This window comes from Phasianus colchicus, chromosome 9 (genome assembly GCF_987193195.1).
Source record: "Phasianus colchicus chromosome 9, bPhaCol1.hap1.1, whole genome shotgun sequence".
In the NCBI taxonomy this organism is placed as follows: Eukaryota; Metazoa; Chordata; class Aves; order Galliformes; family Phasianidae; genus Phasianus; species Phasianus colchicus.
Window position 1 is genome coordinate 5,821,895 of NC_143444.1, and position 23,362 is coordinate 5,845,256.

The 23,362-nt window shown below is 43.1% G+C and overlaps 1 protein-coding gene across 2 annotated transcripts in view; it reads right to left on the reverse strand.

Annotated features, from left to right (window-relative positions):
* Window positions 1–23,362, reverse strand: part of RGL1 (ral guanine nucleotide dissociation stimulator like 1) — a 65,840-nt gene that overhangs the window by 37,180 nt on the left and 5,298 nt on the right. The window contains exons 2-3 of one of the 2 annotated variants that reach the window (XM_031595518.2): window positions 3,590–3,641; window positions 3,433–3,477 (exon numbers count right to left, since the gene is read on the reverse strand). In XM_031595518.2, coding sequence (XP_031451378.1) covers window positions 3,433–3,477; window positions 3,590–3,591 — 47 coding nt within the window. In that variant the 5' untranslated portion in view covers window positions 3,592–3,641. Of the gene's footprint in view, window positions 1–3,432; window positions 3,642–23,362 lie in introns of both variants that reach the window. The other variant, XM_031595517.2, reaches the window with a different exon arrangement.

Here is a 23,362-nt window from a genome sequence, read left to right on the forward strand (position 1 = left end):
TAGACACTGCTAGAAATATCACACAGCCTACTTGTTTGAAGCAGACCTGCAGCATCCAAACTTCCCCTGTTCTCCCTTCCTAGAGCCAGAGCAGCTGCCACACTAGTGTGTTACCAAAAGCTCCAATGGGACACAAACTTCAAACACAGCCCACGAGGACAGAAAGCAGCAGACAAGATTGGGCCAAGATCTTTCCTTTCAATCAGCAGCCAACAAAGCTGTGAACAACAAAGCTCTCATCTTTAGAAGACTCCTACTTTCCTGCTTATCTGCTTGAAGACTCAAATGAAACTCATTACAAAGTGGCCATGCACAGAATTCAAAGCTAAGAAGTTAGTCCTGTCTGCTCAATTTCTTTTCTAATCAGTGTTGATTTTCACTTGCTCCCCTGACAAATGCCTGAGAAAATCTAAGCCAGACTCTTAAGTTAGACTTGCCACTACTTTTGTGCTGCAATCTAATTGCAATGGTACAGGTGTAATTCCCAGATATGAAAATATTAAGAACTTAATTGCAGAGTTAACTGGGTTAAATTGCACCAACAATACAATTTACAGCTACCGTTGCTGCATTTTCATAGGAGGCTGAAGAGTGCAGCTGTCTTACGACCAGCGATTCTCAGAGAATGAGTAATTACTTTCTTCAGGCTGTTTTTAAAATCCTATCATTAATGCCTATGTTAAAAGCCCATACAGAAGTAGAAACTAAAGCACGTGATGCATGGACTTGATAATAATCCTGACTTCTTTCCGTGCTCAAAGTCCTGATTTTTGAGTATCTGAATTTACGGCTTCAGTGTTTTATTAATTTTGTACATTCCTATTTTTAGCTTGCTATGATCATTTTCGCTTGGGGAGAATACAGGAAGAAAGCAGAACCATTTATCTAGAGGAGTCTGCTAACGTCAGTGCAAAAGCAAGATTCCCAAAAGACTTTTTCATCATCCTTACAGCAGATCAGCCTCGTAGGGTTTGAACATTTTAATGGCTAGTGATGAAACACCACAAAAGAATCAAAAGCACAAGCAGGCTAATTGACTGTAAGATGGCCTGGTTGTTTCAGTGGATTCCCCCTCTGGCACAAAAACCCAAGTTTATCATTCTTCAATCCTCAATTCCGGGGCTGTTATTTCATTATTTTGGTATTGCAGTGCTGTGCACAACCAGTTCTCTGCAGAGCCGTGCACTTCAGGAGCCCCCTCCCAGTCCTGCCCAGGGGCTCAGTGCAGGGTGCCCAACAAACCAGCCCTCCATTGAAGATGCAGGCAGTCTCCCAGGAACAAGAATGTTTCTCCAGCACCGTCACTTTGCTGGTCATCCACCTTAAAAGGTTTTGGTGGTAGATTCCAGACTTGCTTGTCAGATACACGGGATCATGCATAATTTATGCAACATATGAATCTTTGCATCATAGTCTTCTATCTCCTCAGCACAGCAAAATAACATCCAGATGTGGACACAAAAACAGAGATCCAACTCCAAAACCGTAAGGTGAAGCACAACCCTTATTCTCTCTGTGCCTCAGGGCACTCCTAAATATCTGCTAGCAGCCTGCTCCTCTCGTTGTGCCTCTAGGATCTCTTCACAGAAGAAGGGCTTTAGGGTGGGAGCTGCTGCAAACACTTTTAGGCATGTTTGCACAGTGAGTCCTGGAATGAGGTCATGGTCTCAGGTGGGACATTTGTTTCTATTACTAACACACCTCACTAACAAAGAAATAAGAATGGAAACTACTAGAAGTCTAAACTCTGTTAAAATGGATGGCAAACGCATAAGGATGTTGTCTGGGCATTTAAACTGGGTATGTGAACACACTTTTAAGACAAAGTAAGTTAGCTGGGTTTTATACAAGCACCTTTAATTTAAAAGCTAAGTGTGATTCAACAGGTTTGGAGCCACTATGAATGACTAATTCACATCATACAAGCCATCTTCAGGTTCTCATTGATTACAGAAAGACAAGTTCCCTAGCTGCATGTCAACCAATAGAAAAGCCCAAAAGAGCAGTCTGGCTCCATTACAGAGCAACAAGAACTGCATTGTTAGAACAGAATTTAAATAGCCATTTTGGGTAACGCATCATTGCAAAAGGGATTATTTTATCTGACCCAACTCTTAATAAAAACAGCTTCTTCTGCTAAAGTCTATTTTATAATTCAATTAAATTACATAGGAAGCATTATTGGCTGGAAATGACTGTGTATATGCATACAAGCAGTGGTTTATCCTAAAGATGTGTGGCTCCTGGGCAACTCACATGCTTAGAGAGCAGGAGATTCTCACAACACATTTTGCCAGCCAGCTCTGTTTTAAATTTAATGGAATCCAGACGAATTCGGTGTCTTTCACGAGGCATTCTTCAAAAGACATTCACATCCAAAATGCAGAATTAAAAAGCAGAATGTAAAGGCAGAATTCCTTATTCTTGAGAAGGAATTCCTCTGCGTTTTTATATTCCTACACATATGCACCACTGCTCTTTCTTTACTTATGTCAGAATGTGTATGGACTGAGACGTGAAGGTCACTGTAGAAAATCTAACTGCACAGCCTCTCCCCATGATGGCTTCTCTTTCCAGATGTGACTTTTTATTGGCTGTGAAGTTACCACTCTTGAGCTACCAGAGTTATTATTATAATAACAGCAGGCTTGGCAGCTTGGCATTTCAACACCACTGTTAATTAAGCACATAACATTCCTGCAAAGCAAGTGGTATCAGACTTCTTTTCAGATAGAAAAGAATAGCACAGATAACTTATCTGCACCTTGTTCCTTATCTACTTAGTGGGAGAGCCAAAATCAAAACCTAGGAGTTCTTACACTAGCCCTCTAATTACTATATGCCTGAATAGCTGCTTTTGTACATCACTTCCTTTTGAAAATGAAATAAATATGATACTTCCACCTCCAACCTTGCCTATTTGTGTATCTAGGGGTTATTTGTATATCTAGGGGTTTTTGTGCTGTCCAAAAAAAAAAAAATAATAATTACAGTGTGTTGATGTGAACAGATGTAGACATGGTTTTGAGTGTGTATGCATTATCCCTGTTTCAAATCAATTTCCCCCAACAGGAGACTTAGGTCTGAAAATTCAATATTCAGTAAATACAGGAATCTAGGCTAGGTGTGACTCTGCAGCCCTCTCTCATTTGGTTCTTTTGGAGAGGGACAAGCTAGATTAATTTCCATGTGCTAGCCCCATTTTGATTCCTTCATTGCCAGACACAATGTATTTTCCCTACATGGTGACCATGCTTTAATGAGAATGGAAATGCAAGCAGCATGTATTTATACATTCCAAATTTTGACATATTCTTGACACCTGTCCATTGGGTTATTAAGTCCATGTCCACTGACAGCAATGGAAACAATTGCTGACATCTCCCTGCCATGTAAACGACAGCTCAGCTCCCACCATCCACTGGCTCTTACCTGTCAAGGAGAAGCTCTAGTACTTCCTTAGTAGAAGCAAAGCCCCTGTATGTTGAGAGAAAGATACTGATGTAGGTAAAATCGTTATCCCCAAAAGCTGTCAGAAGGTTCTCCACAAGTTTCTCCAAAGTTCCAGCTTTTATTGTCCTGATCTTACATGTTTCATACTGGCTGACAGTATGTCCTGGAGGTAACTGGTCCCCTTCAACCTACAAAGTGAAAACAAAAACAAAATACAAAAATCAGGCAAAACCCAGATCCTTCACACAGCTGTCACACTCATCTCATCTTTTCACAGGAGCAGCTATTTGGGAGTCCATCTTTAGTTACTAAGCAACACTGTCCATTCTGGCTCTCCAAACACCAAGAGCTCTGTCAAGAATGGACGTCATTCAGTAAGTTTATCTTTATTTCCCTGACATGTTCCATGGAATATTTCACACTCTGACTGCTATCAGTGTATCTTGTGGCACTACTATGTATCATAATCTAGAAGTTCATATCAGAGAATAATAACATTGCTAAAGGAAAAAATAGCAGTGATTCAGTCCCACTTCTGAATAAACACTAAAACTGATCATAGAATGGCTTGGGTTGGAAGGGACCTTAAGGATGATGAATCTTCAACCCCCTGCCACATGCAGGGCCACCAACCTCCACATTTAATCCAGCCCAGGCTGCCCAGGGCCCCATCCAACCTGGCCTTGAACACCTCCAGGGATGGACGGGGCATCCACAGCCTCTCTGGGCAGCTGTTCCAGCACCTCACCACTCTCATAGCAAGGAACTTCACCTGACATCCAACCTCAATCTTCCCTTCTTCAACTTAAAACCACTTTCCCTTGCCCTGCCATTATCTCCCCCTGTAAAAAGCCAACTCCCCTTCTGTTTGTAGGCTCCCTTTAGGTGCTGGAAGGCTGCAATGAGGTCACAGCTTTAGTGTCAGAATTTACAGCTCCTGTGCTGGAAATACCAGCTCCGGGTGATGCACAACCTAATATCATAAGCACATTTGGACAAGAAACATTACATGATACTTTTGCAAGGAAGGAAGGTGTCAATTCACCTAGCACACATGCCATTATAACCCCTCAGTTCACTCTTACAGTTTTCGTTTGGCAACACATCTCAGGTTTGATGCTTTGTTTTTATGAGGGGGAAGGGTTATTTTTTAAACATTCACTAATTCTGGAATCACACTGCACCACCACAAACAGAATGGCAGAAATAAAGCCATTTCTCTTGAGAGAAAAAGAGATGGCCTCATCTCATCCAACTGTTTGCAACCATGAGTGAAAATACAGACCCTGTCAAAACTCCCTGGACATCAGGATTTATCTACAGGTAAATAAACTCCTGGAAAGCATCTGAATGGCTGAAATATCTTTTCACAGGATGGAGTCACTTTCACTCCCATTCAGTGAGATCAGAATATATTCTGTTTAAAGCGAGTTTTGTGAATATCTGGGATTAATGGGTTTACACAAAGGAAAAAAAATCAGGCCACCGGGAAATAGTTCAAGCCTGCAAACCAATTCTTTAATCTGTTTAGGTTGGATTGAATGCATCAGCAGCAAAATACTACAGGAAATAAACTGAACCAAAGCACACAACAGCCTAGCTTAGACTTTGCATCACCAATTCTCCTGCAGTTTCAGAAGAAAGCCATTTGCAGTGCTGATTTCCTCCTCACATATGCACTCACAGCAAGCTTTCAGCTGGCACTGCTGTGATGATGCTCTTCTGAACCACGCAGCCTTCCCTTCCTGGGTAACAGCCCTGCTGTATCACACACAATAACGGTGTGTCATTGGGTCACATTTCCCAGAGAAGCCCTATAGGACTATTCTGCAGTTTAGCAGCGCTTCTGGGCTTTGAATGTTGAATTCACCAGCACGTAGGACGAGCAACACCAGACTGAGAGACTCCTCTAAGTAACAAATGAAGGCATTTTTTGTGTTTCTCCATGGCTGCTTGACAACACATCTCAAGCACCCCCTGAAGAACTACATTTTCAACTGCACGTGAAGTTCAGGCACAGGGACATTTTGAGCAGAGGTTTTTGCTCCAGAAATTGTCCAGTAAGGTGTAAATTCGAAACAACAAGGCCAGTTCTATTCCAAATACTAGCCCAGCACCTAGACTTAAGGACTTGAAGATGACACAGCACCGACTTCACAGGCATTACAGACTTTGTCTTTGCACACTGGCAAAATACAAAGAAGAAAAAAGTAAGCTATTTATGAAGTAATCAGGAACAGACAGCCCATCCAGTTCATATTTATAGCACTACTTTCCATTGCTTTTCAATTATTCACAATAGATATCTCTTCCTCTCTTGGGCAATATAGATGTCCTTACTGAGTACACAGCTCAGCTGCTTTAGGATGAGGACATCCCATTTCCCAGGGTACAGGGCCCAACAGATGCTTGGTAGAACATGAAAATCCAGCCTGCTAAAACAGAGTTGAGAGGAGAATTTAAAAATGGGACTGGTAACTCCAGCATCCTCACTAGCTTGGCCAACTGTTCGTTTCTAGCAGCACTCCCAACGTTTGGATTTCATAGCAAGAAACGGTCCCAGCAATGCTTTTGGTTGCCTCTGTGTCTGTAGGAAGCACTGGAAGAACCAAGAGCATCGTGCAGGATGAGGGCACAGGGACCTCTCAACAGACTCCAAAGACCAATGGCTCAGACCACAGGCAGAGAGCCAAAGAAACTTGCAGCCACAACTCAGCAGGAAAATGGCACCATTTCACATTGAATTGAAGCCACTGCAAGAAGCCATTCCAGAGACCCTTTTCTCCCCACACGCTGCCCTGCTCCTAAGCTGCTTTTCATGCAGCCGTGTGATGTACTGGAGCACAAAAGGGGTGCAGGCAGCACACAGCCTGCACTCGGTGGAGTAAGATGTAACCCAGACAAGCTGCCCAACCTTGCTACCCCAGGGCTGCAGAATAACACGGACCCACACAGGGAAAACAGCTCCAGCTCAAGGAGAGAGACTGTTCCCAAAGCACTGCAGGTTTACATCTGTTCAAACAGACCGTGCAATTGCAGACTGTTAACCTGGTCTCGTGTCATGAACGGATTGTTCATGCCATAAAACCCCATCCAAATTTACCCTGAGTAAAACTTGCTTGGAAAAAAAAATAAAAATACTGTTGACCTTTCATCTTCTGATTAAACTGTACTTTTGAAAATTACTAGTTACAGAACACAACCACTTTCAAACACAGAATGTCTGTGCATCACTGCATTTAACCATTCCTCTTCTATCCAGCAGATTCCCCCACTGCACGATAGTTGAAGGCTGTCTTCTCCTCAGCACATAAAAAAGCCTCAATGATGTGTGTGCCAAACAAGGGCAGAATATGTTCCCAAGACTGATGCATGCATAAAATTTTCCTGTAATTGCAAAACTGCAACTTCCCCAATACATAACCCTAGGAGAATGTTAAAAAAAAAAAAACAATAAACAATAAAAATCAAAACTTTGAAAATCTAAGGCTAAGTTTGTCTGCAAGACATTAAACTGCTAAAAATCATTTTAAGAGCCTTTTAGGGATTGTTTGTATTTGTATTATTTTAGCAATCCTGCCTGTAAGCTGAAGAGGAAAGGACTTGGCAGAGGAGCTCAGGGCCAGGCTCTCAGAGTAAGACACTGCAGGCTGTGCTCGCATGCTAACAGGAAACTGCTCGGTCTGGATTTAATCAAGAGGACATCTCCTCACTGACATAACCAGGCTGCCCAAAGCGAAAGAGTTTTCATATTTGCTTTTGTGTTGACTGCCTGCTTTTTGCAGGCGCCTAAAACTCTTTGCAAGTTTTGACAGTGACACATGGTTATCATTGCTAGGAGGCGCTGGTAGTCATGATTTCGAAAAATTGCTATTGGAAACAATCTCCTTTACCCCAAAACCACTAATCTGAAGGTTCTTCCAATGCAAATATTATCTGTTGGGATTCTGAAAGTCACAATGATGGAATGAAGTCAACGCAATCACTATTCATTAAGCAGGCTGAAACAGATACTTAAAAAATACAAATGAGATGAAAAATAAGTAAATCAAATATTCCTTGGACTCAGTCATGTAAAACATCACCACTCTGGTAAAGATTTATTCATTTAGAAATCCTGCAAAATGATTTTCAAGAGCGCATAATCAACCACTGTCTATAAATCCCATTTTTATTGATTGTGACAGATTTTTCAAAGCTTTTGACTGCGTATGAAGTTCACAGCTTTTCCAGATGTGGACTTTTCCATTATAGTTATTCTCATCAACTCACTGGACATATGCTCTACACTGGACTAAAGCTGCCCAAATTGCAGTAACTTATACATTAGGTTAAAAAAAAAAAGGTCCTTTTTTCTGTTTGCCTTCATATCATGGGATCATATCACAGAATCATAGAATGGCCTGAAAAGGACCACAATGCTCATCCAGTTCCAACCCCCTGCTATGTGCAGGTCGCCAACCAGCAGACCAGGCTGCCTAGAGCCACATCCAGCCTGGCCTTGAGTGTCTGCATCCACAGCCTCCTTGGGGACCTTCTGAAACGAGGACTAAAACGCTTTTTGCAGTTTTACTCCTGAGCATCAAAACAGGTAAAACAGAAATTGTTTTAAGAACTGGATTCCAGAGCAGAAAATAATACTGCTAATAAAAAAACATAAGCAGCAGGAAGACTTGAGCTCTACAAAGCTCCTTATCACCTTAGTTAGGTTTTACTGTGAATGACAACTTCAGAGATATTAACGACGTATTTGACGAGGCGTTTCCAACTAAAGTGTTAATGACCCTTATAGCTGAGCCTGCTCCCCTTAAAAGGAAGCCTCGTGTGCATGCTGACAGATAAAACCCACAGCAGCTGACCATCATGCTGAACTGACTCAAACGTGCACACGTTCTGCTGACTGCCCCCATCCAAGCCACATCGTCATTAAAAAAAAATAAGTGAAAAATGTTTTGTTTTGCTCTAACAACACCACGTAGCAGTGTGCATCACTGAGACCAGCGACCAGACTAAACCCATCAGGTGAAGACACAGCATTTCAAGTGCTGTTAGGGTTCACGCATCCGTGCTTCCTCTTGCAATCAGCTCTGCAGCTCTGACGGGACGTAAGAGCCTCACATCCACCACTCTCTCCTCTCAGTCCTTGTCCTCCATGCTGCAGAGCTGTCAGCCTGGAAAATAGCTCGCGTGAGATAAGGCTGAATTTGAAGCAGAATTTCCAATCTAGGAAACCGTGGCTGGAATGCAGGATTTGGGTGGCCAGCACTAAATTTCCTTGCAGCCTGCAGGCTCCAGGCAGCACGGATGCTTGCCTTTGCAGGAGCAGCTGTTTTTATCGTACAGTGCAGATGGAAATAAAATGAACACAGAGCTCTCTGCAGAGCTTTCTCCACTTTGCTAACTCCCATTTCCTCATTTCAGATGGCTGCTGAAAATCAGAATACTGTGTGTTGACTGCACCAAACTCAGAAGCCAGTGTAACTTTATGAGCTCTTTCCTGTGATCTGACAGCTAGGGGTATTCCTGGATTTCCAAAGCTCCACCCTTTTCCTTTCCTTTCTTACCACATAAATAACTCTTCTTGGCAGCAACCCAGAGTTTCCAGGACTAATTAATTCCATGATCACTGTTCAGAAGGCATGCTCATTTTCTCGTATCTTAGAGTTCACTTGGCACGTATCTGTCTGAAGAAGCAGCAAACAGCAACAAAAGCTGTAGGTAAAAGAAAGAAGAGCCTTCCACAAACGCTGTTGCTCAGTTAGAACCCTTTCACTCAGGCACCTTGCAGCTGCTTGGGGGAAAATAAGAAACAACAAGCATACCAAGGTGCTGAGCAGCATTTCTCACACCTTCTGAAGTTATGCAAATTTGGACTCATTCAGGTATCATGAATGATGTGGAACCACCTCTAAATGAATCAAAGCAAAGGTAAAGAAGACTAATTTCTGCACCACCTCTTGCTGCGTGTATCTAGAGGAGTTTCAGCAAGTGCATAAAGCAGTTGAATCTTTAAAGAGATCTACATTAAAATGGTGTTGTCCAACTCTTTGAGTAGTGCAAAAAATCTCAGCCGAGGGAACATATAAATTCTCCCTCTCTAATTTGGCATACTTCTTAGAAATATCCGTGCAAAGGAACATAGCTGTAGCATTCAATGAGAACCAAGTCCTCCAAGAGGTTTGCCATGCAGTACACATGCTTTTTTAAAGGGACCGAAACTGCCCCAACAGCTTCATCCTACTCTTCATCTCCAGCTATCCTGTATAATCTACACGCTTACCTTCTCATTCCTTCTCACCTACAAAAAGGCCCTTCTCATGCTGACTCTCCCATCTTCAGCAGTATCAAGACAAGCCCTCGCACCCTCTTATCTAACTTAATGTCTTGACTGAATTAACTGAACCTGAACTATCAGATTCATCCAACTACCTCCCTTCCTCCCTTTCCTTCTTCCTTCCTCCCTTTCCTTCTTCCTTCCTCTCTTTCTTCCTTCCTTTCTTTCTTTTCCTTCTGACACATTTCACAGTTCAGCAGTTTGCCACAGCGCGGTGCTTCATGGATATGTTATTTTCATAATACACTGGGATGTATAAATATTCCTTGTGGTGGCTTTGATCGGACACAGAAGTTTAGCAAGTGCTTAATTTAAAATAGAAAACTGAGAAATAGGAACTGGTAAGTCAGGTAGAACACCCAGTCATGTGCATTTCATACTGTTTGAGAAGCATCTGTCATCAAATGACACTTAGTATAAATATTTTCCTAGCCCAATAACAAATACAACTCATATTAAACACCTTTCTATACCCCTTCCATATTAGAGGAAAATAACTTCTATGAAACCTGGCATTCTCCTTGCTTCAGTGCATAGGAACACCAAAATGTCCAGTCTTCAAACTGAGCAGTCAATAAATACTAGAAACAGCATTAGCCTAAGTGAACAGTGCACCAGAATGAGGGCATGGAAATAGGTTTTACTGCCCTTTTTGGCAGCAAGCTCTGCAAAATATTTTGACCTGTGTAGACTCAGATGCGTTACACGGTGTCTCCATGAGCAAAGAGCTCTTTGCAGAGTCTTCAGCCTTGCATAAAACTGTCAGAACTAATAAAAGCAGGTATAAAAACAGCAATGGCTTTTAAGAGTCGCAAGAGAGAGACCCAGGCAGCTGGAGCAGTCCCTCTGTGCACAGCAGCAGTGAGCAGCAATTACTGTTCTGCTGGCACCTCATCTTAGCCTCATTCCTCCCATGCCCTCCTCTCTGCTTGCAGCCTGTCTGGGAGGCTGGTGGGTGCCAAGGCTGAGCTACGTACTGTAAGTATGTCCAAAGGAGAAAGGAAAAGCTGTGGAGCAGAGGGAAGTGGTACTAAAGATGGCAGGCAGATCAAATATTGCACTGGACTTTGACTTGAGAAGTGATTCCAGTAATCCTGACTTCTGCTCATAATGACAATGCACTGCACTTTGTAAGGGGTAAAGGTGCTGTATTTACATGCAGAATGCAGGCCTTAGTTATGAGTGCTGGAAAACACTGCATTCAGACAGGAAGTTTCTGCCATAAACCACCCCAGACGTGAATGTAACCCCTATCTATAAAACTTCAGACAAATCAGGCTGAGTAAGTGTTTGGCTGGGCACCACAGAGCTGAGCCAGAACCACTGGCCACCTCTTAGGAGAAGTGCAACTCTTTTCAGAGTAGCTGTGCAAATCTCCAGACCACAGTCTTGCAAGAAGAGCCCCTTCTGGGAGATGTTTTAGGATGAGAGCTGACGGTCTCAAGTTGCACTGGAGGATGTTCAGGTTAGATATCAGCAAAAATTTCTTCTCCAAAAGAGCGGTGAGGCAGTGGCTGCCCAGGGAGGTGGTGGGGTCACCATCCCTGGAGGTGCTGAAGAACTGCAGAGATGTGACTCTGAGGGACGTGGTTTAGTGGTCATGGTGGGGATGGACTCACGGTTGGACTGGATGGTTTTGGAGGTCTTCTCTATCCTTAATGATTCTATGCTCCAAGGGATCTCAAGGGAGCACTTCAGCAATGTGGGCTGTGGTAGCACCAGCCAGTGGGTGGCCATGTGCAAGACGTCTGCGTGCCTCTGTTTTACCAGCTCTGAAAGGGCAGCTGAGAACTGACCTCCTCTGTGAAGTACAAGGGGAAATGGTTTTAAGCTGAGGGAAGGGAGATTTAGGTTGGATGTCAGGGGGAAGTTCTTTACAGACAGAGTGATGAGGTACTGGAACAGGCTGCCCAAAGAGGCTGTGGATGCCCCATCCCTGGAGGTCTTCAAGGCCAGGTTGGATGGGGCCCTGGGCAGCCAGGTCTAGCATTAGGTGGGAAGGTTGGTGGCCCTGCATGTGGCAGGGGGGTTGGAGATTCAAGATCCTTGAGGTCCCTTCCAACCCTGGCAATTCTGTGATTCTGTGATTCTGTACTTCTTAGCTCTGCAGAGCTAAGCAGTGCTATTTCTACACTGAGTCCATACAACAGATGTAGAAGACCACCAACCTAACATCAGTTTTATTGCAGTGAGCAGATGGTAGAAGCTAGAAATAGCAGCTGTAAACATGACAGATCCATATATTCGGCTCAAGGGCCAGACTCCAGCTCACTTCTTATAAGACCTACTCGAGAACAGACTGTCTCTCACCAAAATGAAAACTCCTCCATTTTTCCTCACCCATTTTATTGTCTGTGGAGGGATCTGCCAGAGCCATGCAACCACAGTCAGTCTGGGGCTGAGCACTGAGTTGAGACACTCAAGTGTTCAGCAGAACAGACAGAGCTTTTGCAATGGGATAAAGTGATTACAGAGTACTGTCCCAAGCAACTTAAAGGGCACAGCAAACAAGGAGAAAAACAAAAACAAACAAAAAAACCAAACAAACTTGCCATACTTCTGCTAAGCTACATGACACACTGGTATGCAGGTCAAATAATGGTCATAGCACGTGATAGTGATATTCATTTCCCAGCAGGCATTTCCTACAGAGGAGCTAAATGAACTCTGAAATGTATTTAAGTAGGGTAGAACAGCTCAGTAGGAAGAGACCTTCAAAGATCACCTAGTCCAACTGCACAAGTGTTGCATGACTGGCTAAGACCCTGTCAACTTCCAAACTTTCCATGCATATAAACCAAAGTGCACATGTAACAACCTACTTTCTTTAATTTAATTAGGCAGCTGAGGTTAAACTACTGACTTAAAAGCACATATGAATCCCTTCCAGAACTCCTTTTGCATGCAAATATTAAGAACTTTATACACATCAGGCTTCATAAGCTGGAAGTCAGGCTACGTAAGGCGGTGACGTATGACAACAGTATGGCCTCTACACAAAATACTTGCTGCTGTTTTAAAGCAATGCACATGTGAAAGGCCTACAGCATCAGACCCTTCTCCCCAAGTCACCTACAGATGTGGTGTATTCTTTAATCTGTTCTTCAGATTAAAATACAGTAAAAAATACAGCTGCTGAAGTCATTCTCCAAGTCATTACAGCCTGCCTTGGGATTGAGAGCTTTGTTTGTACCCAGGTTACCCCTGTCCCCTACAGCATCATCTCCCAGTCTCATCCACCTCAACAGCATTGCTTTGCTGCGTCCTGCCCAGCTCCTTAATTCCCCATTTGGTTGTTATACGACCCTTGAATACCTTAACTCAAGGCCAGACAGCACGGTATTATTTCCACTACAACTGTACATTGATGCCACTCAGTGCTGCTATGGAATCAGCCCAGCTTCATCACCACCACACAGAAGCTGAAAATTCTTAATTACCCTCATGTTTATAAGCTGTCTGGTTCTTAGAGATGACGAAAACTCTCCATCTACCCCCAAGAAAAACCATGACAGAAATTCAGTTTGTGAAACACTGGTTGGTGAAGTAATTTGCCACAACTCCTTCAAGCTGTAATTTTTTAATAAAAGCCAAGTATAGCAGGGAAAAGGAATGCTTAATATTGCCACTAACATGGTCAGACATTTACAGTGGCAAGAGTTACATCGTTTGATGGCAATTATAGATCAGCATGAAAAAAAAATGTATTTTGACCATTCAGACGCACAGAGATCATTTCTCCCCAGTGCTTGTATTGTTGGTAGTCATAAACTGTGATGCTTACCCTATGAAAAGCTGCACCACTTTTTTCCCTTCCAGGAATGTAATTTAATTTAATTGTGGAGCTCATCATCACTTTCTGCTCAGTCAGTAGAAACAAAGAACGTCCTGTGTGAGACAGCAGGCAAAACTGCTGAGCTCAAAATGGTTTTAAGGATGGCAGAAGTAAGAACTGTGTTGCATAATTATAACATGAATACACATTACATAACCCAAAATGGTTTTATTTATCCTGATTGGATCGCTGGCTTTCCTTTCACACTATAAAGCTTGCCCCAGCAGTACCCAGAAATTAAAATCATACTGACTCAGGAAATCAATGTAGACTGCTACTGCACACAGTGCAAACAACAGGGCAAGAGTGATGGATTTTAACAGCATGAGTAGCTGGAAAATAACACTGTAGGTGCACATTCTGGCAGAGGAGAAAATATTTAGCAGAAGACTGATTCAGATTTTGAAATAAATTGAGTTTTGTGGAAGAAAGAAGAAAAACAAGGAAATGTTTTTACATGTTTCATAATGATTTCTGTGAGTAATCTCTACTGCCAAGCTTTTTTTCATATTTTAAAGCAGAAATAGGTTAGCAGTAAAGCATTTTTACGACCACAGCGTGAGTACGTATCTAAATTGAATTATAAACTTCATTTCAATGGCTGTGCTTTTTACTACTCTTTGTTTTGAAACTAAGAAATGTCTCCAGGGTGGGGCCTGACCAGAAAAAGCAGCAAGATAATGTCACTTAATATTAAAAGTTACTGGCTTGAACATTTATTCAAGCACTGAGAGAGTCCAAAAATATTAGATCCATCAGTAGTTCAGGCCAAACTGCATTTTTACTAGATTATCTAGACATCACAGGGGATTGATTATGGAGTCTATTAAGATTCTTCTCTTCATCACAGCGTGAGCCTACGTGTATGAATGCTCACATGTGTAGAACCACGTCTGTGATGGCAACGTTCTTGTGCTCATTACATGGGTCTCTATGAGAAACTGGCTCTTTTGCACAATAATCTGCCAAAGCGTATGATAAAGAAGCACATTATATATCTAGAAAAATGACTGCATTCTTATAACTAAGTCCAGCACCCGGCCTTTAACCCATCTCCTCTGACACTGCAGAAAGCAGCACCAGCTGCGTGAGCTGGCGCTGAACCCACTGCACACGTCTGTGTTTCAGTTTTGGAGTCCTGTTGCAGTTGAACTTAAATCCTTAGGCAGTGAATACAAATCAAAACACACATCATTATGTGGAAGTACTGAGTCAGAATGCACAAGAAGCATAGCTTACAAGTAGAGGGGAAAGAGCAAGCGAAAAATGTCAGACTGTAAGATGAAACAGAAGTCCTCCACGTTATTGTCTGTCCTTTTTGTTGTTGTTGTTTAATTACGTATCAGGAGTTAATAGCGTGTTTCTTTTCTTCTCTGTCCTCTTCCAACTCCACATCATCTGAAGCTTTCTGAACAAGAAGACTGCTTTTGTACAAAGAAGAATGCAAGCCTCATGGTTCAAGTAAGCGTGCAAGAGTTCATTTCCATTTCACATGCTGCAGGGAGCCAGCAGACCGGCTGCACAGCCAGAATCAATCCGTGGCACTCATTGGGAAGAATGCAAAGTGTAAGATCTGACTTCCAAATGAAATAGATTATTGTTACTTAAGAGACATTTACAACAGCAGCACAATGGCTTCTATGTCAAAACGTAAGGCACCATCCCTGCCTTCAAGGGTTTCTGATCTAAAAACGCCAAGTGCATCGCAGGTAGGGCCAGAGAATACTAAAAGCCAAGCACTAAGACAGAAGGATGTGTGGGCATATCTTCGTAAACACTGTCTTGTTGTATTTGCTTGCACTGTTTGTACTCCCAAACAAACCTCAGGAGCATTTAGCTACTTCTTCTGCACTGAAGTCAGTAGTTAATCCTGAAGGCTGTACTGACTTTGCACCCAACACTGATGAAGCTTTGAAATGCTACCATCCTCATCTAATAAATCCAATCCACGAGTACTGTAAAAAAAACACCTGAAGGACATTGTGCACTGGCTTGAATCAAATCAGCAACTCAATATGATTCAACACACAGTGCCAGGATGTGAGGTGTAAACCACCAGCCCTTATGTCAAGGGGTAAATAAAACCGTGGCAAACAGGAGCAAGTGAAAACTCCAACCCAGCAGCTTGACAGAGCACAAACTTGGCGACTGCTACCAACTCAACTGCTAAAAACCTTCACACCTTTGCTTGACAAAGCAGTCAAAGGGTATCGACATCCTATGGGCAACACATGGCTTAGGCAACCAAACGCAGAGAAACTTCAGAGCCCAGCAAAAAAGGTCTGTTGAAAGTACTACCTTCAAAGGTCACACTATGGCACATGGATCAGAGGAAAGATCTGAAAGCTTAGAGTAGCAGAGCACTCAATCTTTCAGCACAACACTTGGAAGCAGCAGCAAAAAGCAAACAATTTGCAATGTATAAATAGAGAGTACTGAATCGAGTCAAGGGACATTATTCTTCCCCTGCATAAAAGGTCTGATGAGACCACATGTCGAGTAGCATGCTCTGTTCTAGCTGTCTTATTTTTAAGGCAGCTATTAGGAAGTTGAATGGGGCACAGCAACCCACGCAATTCCTACATTTTTACAGAGCCTCAAGCAGCAAAGATGCAAACATTCATTTTACGCATGAAAAAAGCAGGATCTGAGCACCCAAAGTTCTCGTCGAGCAGCATGAGGCTGTAGGAAAGCAGGCCCACAGCAAACTCCCAGGTCACGTTGCAATATGGCTCTGACATCTTTGGGACATTTGAGTTCTCAGGATTCTTTTTATGAGTGCCTGTGTTCAATTTTATTCTGACTCGTTAAATATTTGCTACAAACAAATAGAAAACAGAACTTTATAAATGGCAACACATAATAATTGTCATCTTAAACTAAACTAGAGATTTTCCTTCTGACAGTGGCCAGATGTTACAGACCAAGGTGCAGAATTAACATTCATAACATAAAGAATAACCAATCTAAGAGGAAAGACTGCTCAGTCAGGGAAATGTTTGTTTTACACCTAAATAGTAAAGAGTTACGTGGCTGTTTTCAATCTTGGGCAGTATTCGTGTGTTTGTTCTCATTATTTATATAAATGCCCAACCCTCCCTCAAACCTTCTAAGCCATTGGACTCGATTACTTCTAGCAGCGAGCCCTTCAGGTTAATTACATGCAGTGAAGAAGTACAGGTATCTTTTTCCTCTTGCTTTTAATGTACTGCCTTCCACCAAACACAGGAGGGGGAATGGCTGTTTACGAGGGTGGACAAGGGGAATGGTCTCAAACTGAGACAGGGGAGGTTTAGGTTGGATATTAGGAGGAAGTTTTTCAGCCAGAGGGTGGTGATGCACTGTTCACAGGTTGCCCAAGGAGGCTGTGGATGCCCCATCCCTGCAGGCATTCGAGGCCAGGCTGGATGTGGCTCTGGGCAGCCTGGTCTGCTGGTTGGCGACCTGCACATAGCAGGGGGTTGGAACTGGATGAGCATTGTGCTCCTTTGCAACCCAGGCCATTCTATGATTCTATGAAACACTCCCTGGCACCAAAGCATCCCTGCTCCACTCACCATTTCAAACATTTTCACTATTCATTCCTATTCACTGACAGTGCCAAGCCCCAATCCTGGAAACATTTTTAAAAATGCACTTATCATTAAATCCTTATATCAGTCCTGCTTGCACCAAACCCCTGACAGGACAGTCCTCACCTTTCCAGTGCCTCTCCAAATGCCAACAGTCATATCCCACCTGCATATCCTGTTTCTAGTTCTCTTTGCTTTGAGATGAGGGAGCAACAGAGATATTACAGTATCCTCTCATAGCACTGCTCCATTCCCCCCTTGCCTACTGCAGCCTGTTATTTGAGGCTGCTGTCACAACTGCTGCTGGGAGGTGAGCGAAGTCTTGCACGGAACCCTGGACTCTCAGATGTCCAGGTCTTCCCAAACAGTTCCAATTAATTCACTTCTGGTCCTAACTTGTTTCAGTGTGCTGCTATGCATTGTTAACCAGCTGCTTCTTGCTTTGCCACATGTGGGGAAGATATCTGTGTGATAAAACAACCAAGCCATGAAATATCATCCTGCAATTCTGACAACTAATCAATTTCCCAAGAACTTTATTTAATGCTTCAAACTCTTCAACAACCTCAGAAGAAAAAAAGTGGCTTTTCAAAAGTCAGATTGTCCCAGAAATACTTTTTTCTCACCTCCCAGGAGCAAGGGGAACTTCACAGACGTGGTTTATGGGCACAGCAGGGATGGTAGATGGTTGGACTGCATGATCTTAAGAGGTCTTCTGCAACCTACGTGGTTCAATGGTACATCAAATCCAAAGCATCAGCACTGCTGCTGAGCTGTAAGCCCCACCCAAAGGCAGTCTTATACCATTTTACACTACAACATACTTTGCACAGACTGTCTGCTGAAAATTTGTGGCCATGCTTTGAAAGCCATCTGTATAAAAGATGCTGTAAGAATGCAGGATCGTTACCATTTCACTAGGATATTCTTTTACTTCCCTTCTGGTGAATTATTGGTGGCATCATGCTGAACTGAACTACAAAGCTGCTGTGTTCAAGCACTAATATGAATCTATTTTCGTCCAAATTAGAGCGATTTCCATAAAAAATCCACTTTCACACATTTTAAAAAAAAAAAATCTTACCCCAGGAATCATAAAAACATAACACAGACTTTATAATTCAGCCCTAAAGGTAGCGTTACCTGCTGGTGTAGCACTCATGGAAAACTACGGGCCAAATCTCATGAGTTTCTGTGGCCACTGAAGATGAAAGGAGACTGAAAAGTTTGTACATAACATACACGAAAATCCCACTGCAGTGTTCAAAGAATGGTTTGTCAGCCTGGCCCATATCCGCCCGACAAGAGATCTTTGCTGCTGGCTGAGCGATGCACAAGTGATAAACCACTCCAAACACGAGGGGCATTCTGCTTTTCTGCTGTAAACAAACCACAGCACCAAATATAATGTTTTATGAGCTCTGAAACTATCTTCCTGGGGTAATAAACACAGACATCACACTTACTCTGCCTCTGGTCTGCAAGAGGCTACACACCAGCTGCACGAGGACAAGCAAGAAACCACACAGCAGCCACACAAGGACAAGAAAGAGTATGAATCACACTGTGTCAGCATCCATTTACCTCTGTCACACAAGGTAACACTATTGCCTTTTAGGAGCTGGGCCAAGATCTGATTGTTTGTGATTATTTCTGCACGCAGCCGTGGCCCCTTACAGAGCTGCTATAGGAAGCTGGGTATTTAGAGAATAGATTCCTACACCAGTAGTAAAAGATGCACGTTCAAAGCATGCATACACACACTGTCACTAAACATATTTTTAATTAGCTTTAGCAAGGCTAAATTTAAATCCAAGTGTGACTAACATGCTCGCAATGCTTCAGTCTGTTTCTTAAATGAAAACATCAAACCCTGAACTGTAAAACTAATGGTTTCTCCAGGGCTGTTCTCTCCACAGCATCTCAGTTGAGTTCATATGCTGCTTCTCCCAGGCTTTCCGATGACACATAGCCACATTCCTTGCCAACACTTCTTTAACCCAACAAGTGACCTACATCTTCCAACGTTCAGAAGGAAAATGCCAGTTTCTCTCCAGAGCAAGCTGATTTTTTGTCACTCTTTTCACTCCTTTCTTCTTGGAGAAGCAAGCAAAATAGAACTCACTGATGTTAGCAGCAGGGCAGTTAAGATACTATAATTAAGGCAGGATTTTTGCCATCCAAGAAGTGTAGTTAGAACACACAGGCATCCTGGCTATCAGAGGAATTCCCAGGGGATATCACTTACAGTACAGGGTGTTGTTATGTCCCCACATGTCACAGGTAACCTTAAAGTATGTCAAAAGCAAGCTTTCAGATTGGCTGAGAGATTTCCAAGACGCAGTCAGAAACAATCAGTGCAAAAACAGAACAGTGCAGTCAACAGCAACATCTGCTCTTCTGAGACTCCCTTACCTCTCATTATTCCACTTAATGGAACAGTCATTAGCAGGAGATGCCTCTGCACAGCCCTGGATGAAGAGAAGCTTCCTCTGTGTCTCTTCCTTGTTCCAAGTGGCCATGCAGAGCATCCTATAGCTTCACTCATTGTTAATAACATGCACGACTGAAGCACTGCATTCCTGTCACTCTCTGACAGTTTGGAATGTGAGGTTTTAAACACGACCAAAAGCACGATACGGTGCTATAAAGCCAGTTATCCTTCTCATCGTGCACGTTGCATTTGGGACTGCAAAAATAAAAAGACTGTAATTTTTCAGGTTTCCATTTTAAAATTCATAGTAAGCTCAGGTCTCACGTTGAAGTGTTTGTTGCACAGACACCCAGCTAATGACTGCATCGGAGTGTGCTACCTGGAATATCCCTAGAGCAGAAAAGCATAGCTGAATGAGGAAGTAAGGAAAAAGCAGATGTTAATAAGGACTATGATGCTAGTGTACAGCTATGACTATGGCTGAAGGAAAGGGCAGGAGGAAAGAGCTTACCCAAAACCAGAAGGTAAGCCAAATGAATTCCAGGGCTTTCTTTTGATAACTGGAGACCTGTCCATAGGTAAAATCATTTGACTGTCTCTCAAATCTCCTAACTGCATTCCTTTGTGGGTCTCCAGCAGTTGGCAACTACCTCCTGCCACACCAAATCAACGTGAGCGCTCCCCATCTTCCATCCTCCATCTGCAAGACAGGTCCTCAGAGAACACGGCATTCTGAGTGCAACAGCAGGGTGCCTGTCAGCTCCTTGTCAACTGCCTTTCTACTTCTGCCAAATACACAGTCAGAACTGTAGCCCAGCCTTGGGCTCGGTGGTCACCACAGGCAGCAGGAACCTGATTTCAAGGAGTCTGATTTAGCCAGAAGAGACCAACAAATGCTACAAATCAAGAGTAAAAAACAGAAAGCTGCAGCAAGGACAAAGATCAGCTAAGTGCTGGCCTACTGATTGCACAGGAAACTACGCTTGAGAAGAACATCTGGGACCTAAGAGTAAGACAAAAATAAATCACAGAGTTGGCTTAAAAGTGCATAGAGGAGGGCAGGATCAGGCTCAGAGAAAATGTAAGGCTTTGCATGTTCCTAAAATGTTGATGGTTCCAGGCACCATTTAAATCTCAACCTGTACTTAGAAGGTCAGCGTTGGAAAGAAAATAAATCCCAACTAAAGCTTCTTTGCAGACTTGTTTTTCAAGTCAGTGAGGAGGTTATATATCTCCTAGGTCCTAATTGCAATTAGACAGTTCTGTGCTGTTTCTCACTGATCTCTCCAACACAAGCTTCCTGCCAATGTACATGACTACAGAAGCATTCAGAAGCCAAACATGTGGTTACATGCAGCACAAGACAATTATTCAAAAATCAGTTTTTTAATGCACCATTAAGTTCTCAGGAAAGGTACTTATCAAACGCTGGGAAAATACATAAATATTTAACGACAAGGTTGATGCTTCTCACCTTGTTCCCTTTCAGAATTTTGGAGGCATTTAAAGCACCCTTTCACAACAAGGTCTTTATAGTTTTGGAAGAATACGTTCAGCTGTGTACACCCAATGCTATAGCATTAAAGATGGCTTGAGATAAGTAATCTTTTGAGTCAATCACTCGCTTAACAGACTCCAGAGCCAGAAGTCCAGCTGTGGCCAAAAAGGAAAGCAGAAGGAAAAAAAAAACCAACAAAAAAAGTGTCTCTAAAATCTGCTTTAGAAATGTAACCAATGGCTGAACTACATCAGGCAGCACTGGCCGTGAGGGAGCTTATTATTTCACCGTTATCTGGATATTTAAGACAGAAAGGAAGAGCAGTCTGTGTCATCCATTAGTACAGTGAGAAATTTAATACATGAGGACTGGCTCGCAAAGCTTAGCAGCCATTTGAGATGTGGAGATACAGGCCTTGCATGGCTCCTCCAGAGCACTGGGCTCAGGGGAACTCCCATTCCTGGCTGGATTTCCTGAGACCTGCCCCAGTAAAAGCTCCAGAGGCAAAGCACAGGTCTTTTCCCTGCTCCTTTCAGGATAAGGTAAAGTACTCTGACAGGAAGAACATTTGCAAGCATGAAGGAGCCCCTCCAGGCTCTCATTGCTCTCTGCTTCCCTCGGATTCCTGGAGCTCTGGACACAAGTCTCCCACCCCTCCCTGTAGCCCCTGGAAGGGTGAGATAAAGCACTCCAGCTGGCTGACAGGGGAGCTCTGCAAAAAATAACTTCACTGGACTTTGAAAACTCTGTTTTTCATTCTGTAATCTTCTTGTCATCTGCCCACACCACACCCATGCCTCTCGCTGCTCATTTTCTGTAGCACTGCATCCTTTCTATTATTCTCATCCCACTGCCACCCCCCCCTCCATTTCCACACCAGGATTTTCCAATGTTTTCTAATGCTTCTCTGCTACTTTTTTTTTTTGCATTTGCTTCCCCACATTCTGCTTACCAGTGCACGTTCACACATCCACACAAACAAGGCACCTCAGTGCCGTCACATCCTGCCTCCCCTGCAGGTACTCCTCTCCCACCTGCCCTTCTCTGCTGCTTCTCAAACAACTTCAAACATGAAATGACATCGGTGACCTCCTCATCACAGAGCAGTCTCTCCAGCACCAGGACAGACTAGCACCACTGCCTACCTTGAATTAAGCAAGGCTTTACAGCCTCATCTTTTCCTCATCAGCTTGGTTAAGACAGCAGGGACTTCTACCACAAAGCAGCTTCAGTGCTAATGCTGTACAGTTATTTGCTTTCTTTGCTCTCCCTGCAGTGTCACCCCGCTATCTGGTTGATCTGATGATTTGAAACTTTATTCGTTTTGTTAAGATAACCAAACTATAATCTTCAGATAATAGTCAGACACAGCTGTCATTTTCTTGATTATCCTATCTCTTAGTTTGAACCAACTTTCTTGAAAACAACCAGAATTGCACAGTTGCACCAAGGACACCATCCAAGGAGATCCACGCTTCCCATCTCTGCTGGCAATAACCTGAAACACCTGAGTATCACATCTGCCTTTCTGGTTTATGACCCTCGTGGGTCATGTGCACTTTGATTGACTAAAATGCCCAAAGTTGGAAGGGACAAAAAAAGACAAGGATATCAGCCTGTAGCAGAAATAGTAATTCTTTCACAAACATGTCTTTGTGTTCTGTGCTCAACCTGCTCCAGGTACACCGATCCCAAATGCCAACCTCTCGTTGCTTTCTCCTCTGCCAGACCATTAGATTTTGTCAGCGTGCTTCTGCTTTTGTCACTGACCTTAATGAACACTTGACAGCAAGGCTGACCTGCAGAACTCCCACAGGCAGCTATCTCCAGACCAGCAGTTTTTCTTTGCTTCCTAGCAGTATCTACTGCTTTGGCTCCATTTTTGTCAGTTACCAAGGATCTTCCTCCACTGAGGTAGTTTTAAACTGTCTTTGCTCTTTATACAGTCATTCATTTCTTCCTGCCTTACTGTCCTACATCATTCATCCCTTTCTCTTTCCACCTCTCTAGGGTCCATCCTGCTCACCCCCAGCCTTGGTGCATCTTCACTGGACGTACCCACTGGCACCTGGCACACACACAACCACCAGGCCAATTATCTTCACCAGTAAAACCTTTTTTCCCTTCCCTTTTGCTTCATTTTTGTCCTCTTCACAGCCAAAAAAATTCAGTATTTCAATTTAATCTCATTCTACATCTGCAGTCCTCGCTCCTGAAGCTCTCCATTCCTCATCCC